The 8029-nt window shown below is 43.9% G+C and overlaps 1 protein-coding gene across 1 annotated transcript; it reads left to right on the forward strand.

The window, feature by feature from the left end:
* The first annotated feature begins 772 nt into the window (after nucleotides 1–772).
* Nucleotides 773–1555, forward strand: LOC131268534 (glutamic acid-rich protein-like). Its single transcript, XM_058270822.1, has one exon. It carries the CDS (start codon nucleotides 773–775, stop codon nucleotides 1553–1555), a length of 783 nt encoding a protein of 260 aa, XP_058126805.1.
* The last annotated feature ends 6474 nt before the right edge of the window (nucleotides 1556–8029 follow it).

Below are 8029 nucleotides of genomic sequence, written 5' to 3' on the forward strand. Positions count from 1 at the left end.
AGCAACGACCGGAAGTAAGCAAGAGTGTGAAGATAGCGTCGAAGAGTTCGCTGGAGAACGAACGCAGAATATCGCGATTTGGTTGAATGATTTAGAAGATGTCGGTCGTATGGCAGGATGGAACAACCAACAACTTTTTATCATGTGCCGGAAAAAACTCGTGGGAACAGCACGAAGTTTTCTGAGAACATTATCGGGAGTTACAACGTTCTCCAAATTAAAAAAAGAATTGTTAAGCGAATTTGGCGTGGTGGTGCGACCGCGGGACGTACATAGAGAACTTGAATCTCGGCGGATTAAGAGTAACGAAGGAGTATTTGAATTTGTGTATGCTATGCAACAGTTGGCGAGAACAATTAGCTTGGATGAGACCAGCTTGTGCGAATACATCGCGGATGGTGTCACTACTGACCCACATGTACGAGCTATTCTTTATGATGCTCAGACTGTTCAAGAATTGAAGAAGAAACTTCTCTTGATGGAACGTGCAACACAGAAGAAAACAGAAAGAGTACAACATAAGCCAATAGAACAGAGTAAGCAGTTTGACCAAGATTTGAGAAAGTCAATTGATAAGCGGATTGTGAAGAATGATGAGCGAATACGTCGATGCTTCAACTGTGGAACGCTCGGACATTTAGCAATCCATTGTACAAGACGTGTTGAGGAAAGATCCAAGTGTTTTAACAGCGGTGAACTTGAACACCAGGTAAATCAGTGTCAAAAGAATGAAGTTCTAACAATCGGAGCAGGGAATGATGCGTGGTTTTCGATGAATAACGAGAAGGAACAACTCGAGTTTAAGATGAAACAACAGGGTGAAATCATCGCAAATCGAGATAAGCAGATAGAGGACCTACGATCGAATCTGACCGGATTGGAAGATAAGTTGAAGCAGGAGCGTGATCTATTGAGAAGCTCGGAAAAGGATCGGCTGGCGGAGAAAACGAAGCTGATTGAGTGTGTGGCGAAAATACAGTTTTTGGAAGAAAAGTTGAAGGACAGTCAGCAGAAACAGTGTCAGTTGAATGATCGCGTACGAGTGCTATCGTCAGAGAATGGGCGACTGGAGCGAGAATTGCACGAAGCTTTTGATAAGTTGGCGAAAGCGAAAGAAGCAAGCGATGATCATAAACAACAATTGTTCGGTGTTACCAAAAATTTTAATTTGTTGAAGGGAGCCTGCAACATAACGGGAGCTCAGCTAATTGAGATGGATTTCATCGAGAAAGAATCGATTCGCAACAAGAAGTGCCCTGAGCAGATTGAATTTTTCCGAAAGCGCCGTACTGAGAAGGAAAACGACGTATTAAAGACAAACGTTGGAGGACGGGAAGTAATAGTTACACCAAGGAGCTTAGAGAATTCTGAAGATGATGAGGATGAGGAGGAAGAAGACGAAGATGATGAGGGCTATGATAGTGATAAGGAGTCGAACGAATATGGTTCCGAGGAGGATATTGTTTCGGAAATTGCGAGTAGTCACAAGAACACGAGTGAAAAGGATGCACCGGCAGAACAAAAGGAGCCGTGGCCTCCACCGACTAAGTACTAACTAGGAGATATAGGAGTGATTCAAAGAATCCAGATCACTGTATGCAAAAATCTTATAACCGATTAGAAGTTGAGAAAGTAAATGATGAAGTAAGCAAAGCAAGGAAGCAAATGCAAGTCTTCCGGGTCGGAAGAGATAAGTCAGGAAAGGCCGTGCGGGTAGGCTAATGTTATCAATTTGGTATAGGATAAGTATAGGTCTTCCGGGGCGGAAGAAATGTCAGGAAAGGCCGTGTGAGTGGGGCGAAAAAGTAATCGAGTAGACATGGAAATAGAAATTGTAGGATATAAAAGGAGCAACGAGCAGTAGTAGAGCAGAGTTTTAGTCAGAGTTTGAAAGGAATAGGTAATAAAGAATAGAGAAGCTACACCTTTAAACCTTACATGTAATCTACTACAAACATATTAGTTACCGACTAAAGTCATTATTACTCTTAGTTGATTTTATTTCAACTTTTTTATTTTGAATTCATATATCCCAAAAAAATGATAATTTTGATAGCAGCAGTTGAAATTTGTCTTTTGATGACGCGTTTTATTTGCACAAACATTGTTAGAAAAATAGTAATACTTGGTGTATTGTATATATATGTATATTAAATAATTACAAAAATTTAATCAGTTTCAGTTTTATGAAGAGAAGTGAGGACATGCACAACTCACAACTGTAACAAAATATTAATACTAATAATAATTACAATAATTAACAACTGACCAACGGAATAATACAAGCATTTAGCGATTATTGAACATTGAATTCAGTAAGTAATTCTATCTAGTTTGGCATTTTATTTTATACTTGATACTGAGATCCTTTTTGTAACAACTAATTTTGTTCATTGACGTTTTTCTATGAATGTCATATGTATGTACAATGCCATGGAGGCAAGTTAAGTATCTTTTTGAGGCATTTATTTTGGAAGACTTGCACCATTTGTAAGTGTACGTGATGCGTAGAGTAGTAAGAGTCGTATAAGTGATTTATACAACAACAGTGTGCTGCTTAAGTATAAACTCGACTTCCTATTTTCAAAGCAATAGAGTGATTTAATCATTTTTCAACACTTCAATGTTTTTGTTCTACGCGTTGTTTACCTTTTGTCAGATCTCAGAAGGCAGATCTCAAGGTATTTGATTTCATTATTCCAATGAATTTCAGTATCGCTAATAGTGTGCGTTCAGGGAGCATCCTCGAACTCGTACATCTAGTACATCTAGTAGATTGCTTCCGTTTAGATTCATTGATTTTCATCTCCCACTTACTACAGAACTGATAGTTTCTTCCGGGTTGCTAGAAGAAGTGATTATTCCAAAGTCATCATCAAAAGCAAACCTTCTTATTGATTTAATTTTTAGAATATTAAATTCAAAATAGGTCACGAATGGTGAGATACATCCATTTTTCATCGCTTAGTGTTCACCTAAATATTTGACGAGCACATGAAAAACTAAAACAGAATATTTTATTTTTCTTAGAGACTTATATTCGGTAAGGTCAAGACTTGAAACAATAAAATGCTTTCCATAACTTTTCCAATGCGATGCATTTCGATAAAACGCTGTTTGCACGCTGGAAACCAATAAATCATTTAATCAATTCCACCCGCAGCCTGTATAAATCATGTGGTTTCACTTTACATTGTCCGATGACGCCATTTGTCACACCTAAGCGGAAAAACGGTCGGCTTTCGCAAAATGGAAACCGACTTTCCTTTTCCTCTAAGCGCGGTCTGGGGACAACCCTGAGGGGGTATGTTCTTCTCCACCAGCGGTACGCCCGCATCGGAATGTAATGAAAAACGCATTCAACCATTTCGGACGACAAGAGGGGTGGCAGGTTCGACCGTTCGTCATTTGCTTTAAAGTTAATTTCATGCTCGACTGGTGCGGTAAATTTTCGGGTTTCACCGGGCCCTTCTCAACCCGTTGCTTCAACGTTCCATGGCGGAACTGCAGAAAAGCTGCCGAAAAATAAAGCACCAGATCGACAGAAAACTGTCCGAACGTAAAACACTGGCTACATATCAGTGTACTCGCGCTCATTTTCCTCTGTGGGCTGGGGGAGGGAGATCAGTGCCTCTTTTTTTAGGCAAAACTCAATCATTTCCCCTTTCTTCCTTGCCCGCCGCAATTCAATGACCCGATGGAGGCTGAAAGCAATTTAATTACAGCGATTGTAGAAATGACTCCCGCAAAAGGGTCGCCAGGCTTTTGCCTCTGCAGTTTTCCTTGACACCCCGCGGCAAGGTCCAGGCGGAAGTGCAGAAGGAAGTGAATAAAATGTGCCCCCGTGGGCAAAGTGTTTTTATTGTTCCCGGAAAACGGTGGAGTATATTTTCCTAGTCCTTGCCCACCCCCTTCGAGAAACGGGGCTGACGAACGAAATATTCTTATGACGCTGCCAAAGTTCTTAAATATCGCTCCAATGCCGCACCACTCGCTCCTCGTTTTGGGAAACTTTCAACTTAGCTGGTCCTCGAACACAGGAAAGAATCTCCGTTTATCGCCGCGCCATAAATATCGTTTTGTCATTGTTGCGTTTGGAGGGTTTAATACATTTTTAATTGCTTCCCAGCTGGAAGAGTTTTTCCGTGTACGTGAGTGGACGAACAAATGAGGGAGGGAGAGATAGAGAAGAATGAGGAAGGAGGTCAGTCTCTCGGGGGTGGTCGGGGGTTGGAAAAACCGGGTGCAAAGTCCCGTTGCGCTGGTGGTCATTCATCAGCGAGCGAATTGTTTGATACCATCGAAGGATTGTTGTTTTCCCGCACGCGGACGGAATGAAAATGAGCCCCAAATGCGACCAAATTTTCAGAACGAAGGAAGAGTAAGTGGAGTTTGGTTGCATTAAATTTATTCCAGTTTTTTTTCTGCAGCCATTAGGAGTACGTCTCAGCTGCGGTTCTTGGGTGCTAATGGAGGAACAATTAGCTGGCGGGAAAAATGTGAAAATTTGATAAAAACATTCAGCGATTCGAATGGACGGTCATGAAACAGTAGCGACAAATCATTTTTAAACTGATTTTTTTGAAGGAAAGAAAAATCGTTCGTGGTGGATTTTTCTCGTTCTAGGACGTACGAGTTGCTTGTAAGAAAATGTACTAATAATTACTATAGGAAAAACTCTTAACGTCAATTTTTTTAGTATAAAAAATTACTTCATTAGTTACAATAACCAATCAACATTTCTTTTATGTTTTCAAATAATATAACCAGCATTCGAAAACGGGCACTTATCACGAAAGAAACTCTGTTGCTCTTCATTTGTATTTAAAGTAAATAGAAAAATAAAACATTAGATAGCAGCAACTATCAGTCCGTCGTAAATAATTTTCCATAACCATCCGCCCTTGACACCGTTACTGAAACACAGCAAAACACCATTGCGTACACTACACAAAAGGGGAAGAAAAACGCTTCGTTAACCTGAATATTCCCCAAAGGACCGCTCGGACGCAGTAAATAACCCTCGGGAAAGCGTCCTCCCGCCAGATAAAAACCCGCTGAAACTGTGCCGTTGGTGTACAGCAGTACGGTAGCCTTTTTCACCTTGTTCATTATCAGCCACCTGAAGCAAGCTTCCAGTCCGATCGGGTGGGAATGCGGCACCGTGCGGTGGGAAAGGAAAACGCGCGGTCAGGATGCGTGTCAGATGCATATTAAAAACAATGATTTTCATTTATTCAAATTGAAAACTTATCTAAATATTCAATCGATGGTCATTCACAGGATGGCGCATTTTCACCATCCACTTACCACCGAGGTGGAGACGGACACAAACAAATATACCAATACACGCACACACACACACACACACACGCAATGGAAACCATTTTCCCCGGTCGACGATGATGCGTTTTGGTTGCGGCCTAGTGTTCCTTTATCTGGTCTGGCCCGTCCGTTAGTACGTTCTCGGACGTTTTCGGCCGTACGGTACGGAAAACCATGGTCCCTTTGGTCATCACCCTTTTCCGAAAGGTGGACAGGAAACAATATTGTTGTCATTTAAATTTTCATTTCATTCCACGGCCGCACACCTTGCCACTTTGTAGCAGCTTTTCCCCCGGACCGGACGTTTGGTGCTGTGACAGGTCCTGGGAAAGCGAGTCAAAATACATTTACACTCACACACGCACACAACTGGCCCACAACCGGACACGGCCCAACCCGTGAGGCAGGTGTCCCCTTTAAAGGGTTGTCTGCTGCCCAATATTGAGCATTGACAGGAGACATTGAATGCGTGTGTAAATGTTTTGACCACCCGAGTTCAACTTTTCCTTGCCCGGCGCATATCCTATTTCCTGCCAAACCAAAGCGATCTCCCCCCGTTCCCAGGAACCCCGTGAAGGTTCTCCGTCACTGAGCAAAGGGAATTGAATGAACGCAATTATGTAACATTTGTTTCGACTTTGCCGCCCTTTTCACGTTCTGTCAAAAGTTCCGCCCGGTGGAAGGCAGCGCAGCGGGCGCGCGGGTGTTGACCTTTTCCACTCGGAATTGATAAAGTTTGAGCCGAACAAGAGCGTACTTATTAAATGATAGTGTCTGGAACCGATACCGCCGTCTGGCGTGGGGGACCTTTCTGCATTGGTAGCACCTTGTGTGGTTCCGTTCCTTCGGTGGGCGGGGCCGCAGTCCTCGAGGACGGTGGCTACAATGGGCGGAAGGATTCTAATTGATTCCATTTGCAAAGACGAAAATCGGCCTGCTCTGGTCAGGCTAATTTGGTGGTCCCTGTTCGGCTTTTCCGGCTGGAGGATGAGTTAATTTAAATTTAAATGAAATATTACGACAACTGTGACACAACTTGAACCTTGTGGAGCAAGTGGATTTCCGGCCCCAGGCTCCCCGAGGCAGGCCACTGATGTTCTCTCGGAATGCTTCAGCGGGGGTTAATTAGTAAGAAAAACATTTGTCTGATAATTTGCCATCAGTGGATACATCACGGAATAATTGGGTTCGTTCGTAAGTTTTAAAGAGTTCTGATTATGAAGACCTTTGGGATTACCGGATGCCGGAGATGAATATCGGTTTTTGGCACTAATACATGATGTATCGTAACAACTAACTGTTGTTGATGTAAACGGAGACTGTTGTCGATTCGCGTTTCGGATTTCGCACAAGGAATAGGCGACACGGTCGATATTTTTTAAGCACTTTAGGAAGGCTAAAAATTTAGTCTGCTTGCCGCAAGTGTCGGTTCGCGAATGACTAATTTTCGTTACTTTATTCTCCTTCGTTACTTTATTCTCCTTCGACATGCCAACGCCCTCTACATTTAGTTGATGCTCGTTTGTCAGCAGATCGTCAGGCATCGACTGCACTCGATCGAACGTCATTAATTTGCTGACCGATAATCTGTCAGCAAATTATTGACACTCCCCTCCGTGCGTTGCCTCCAACGTACTCTCCTCTCGTTCGATCTGTATTTTGGCGAGTTTGACCGCCGGCCGCTCCAGTCTCGTTCCCTTCGCCGTCAGCACTACTGCCTTTCTAACCACACCGTCTCGTGAGATCGTTAACTTCTCTACAATTCCGCGTGGCCAGCAGTTTCGCGGAAGGCTCTCGTCCACGATGAGAACGGCGTCGCCCACCTTCATGGGCTCGACTGGCTCAAACCACTTTGTTCTTCGCGTAAGCGTCGGTAGATAGCTCTTCACCCATCGTTTCCACAGGACATCCGCATAGATTTGTGTAGCCTTCCAATTGTTTTTTAGGGCTATTGGTGAGTCATCCAGCGGAAGGAGGGGCTTTGTCCCGGACGACGAACCCAGAAGGAAGTGATTTGGTGTGAGTGGTGCCTCTTCCTGGCGATCAACGGGTACGTGGGTGAGGGGACGGGCATTGATTATTCCCTCTGCTTCGACCAGCATTCCCTTTAGTATCGGGTCGGTAGGTAGATGATGAAAGGGCATGCCCTCGAGTGTTTTCTTCACTGTTTGTATCATCCTCTCCCAGGCCCCGCCGAAGTGAGGTGCCGACGGCGGGTTGAACGACCATTTCATGTTCGGGATATCAAGTTCTTCCATCAACCTCTCCTTATCCACTTTCTTCATAGCCTCGATCAGCTCCCTATTTGCTCCGACGAGATTAGTACCCTGATCGCTAAATATTTCGATCGGAGTGCCCTTGCGCACAATGAAATTCCTGATCGCGAGAATACAGGCGTCGGTGGAGAGCGAATAGGCTACTTCTATGTGGATAGCGCGTATTGTGAGGCACGTAAAGAGGACAGCCCACCTTTTCTCCGTTCTTCTCCGGCCTACTGACACAGTGAATGGGCCGAAATAATCGATGCCGGTGTATGAGAATGGCCTAGCGAACGCCGCAAGCCTCGCTGGTGGAAGTGTACTCATCATTGGCGTGGATGGGGCCGCGTCTCGTACTCGGCAGAAGTAGCAATTATTTTTTGCCCGTTTGCAAGCTCGTCGTAGCGCAGGGATGTCAAATCTCGCCCGAATCTCGTTTATTACAG

This window comes from Anopheles coustani, chromosome 3 (assembly GCF_943734705.1).
Source record: "Anopheles coustani chromosome 3, idAnoCousDA_361_x.2, whole genome shotgun sequence".
In the NCBI taxonomy this organism is placed as follows: Eukaryota; Metazoa; Arthropoda; class Insecta; order Diptera; family Culicidae; genus Anopheles; species Anopheles coustani.

Coding starts and splice junctions, on each gene's coding strand:
- LOC131268534 (XM_058270822.1), top strand. CDS start 773: ATGAATAACGAGAAGGAACAACTCGAGTTTAAGATGAAACAACAGGGT.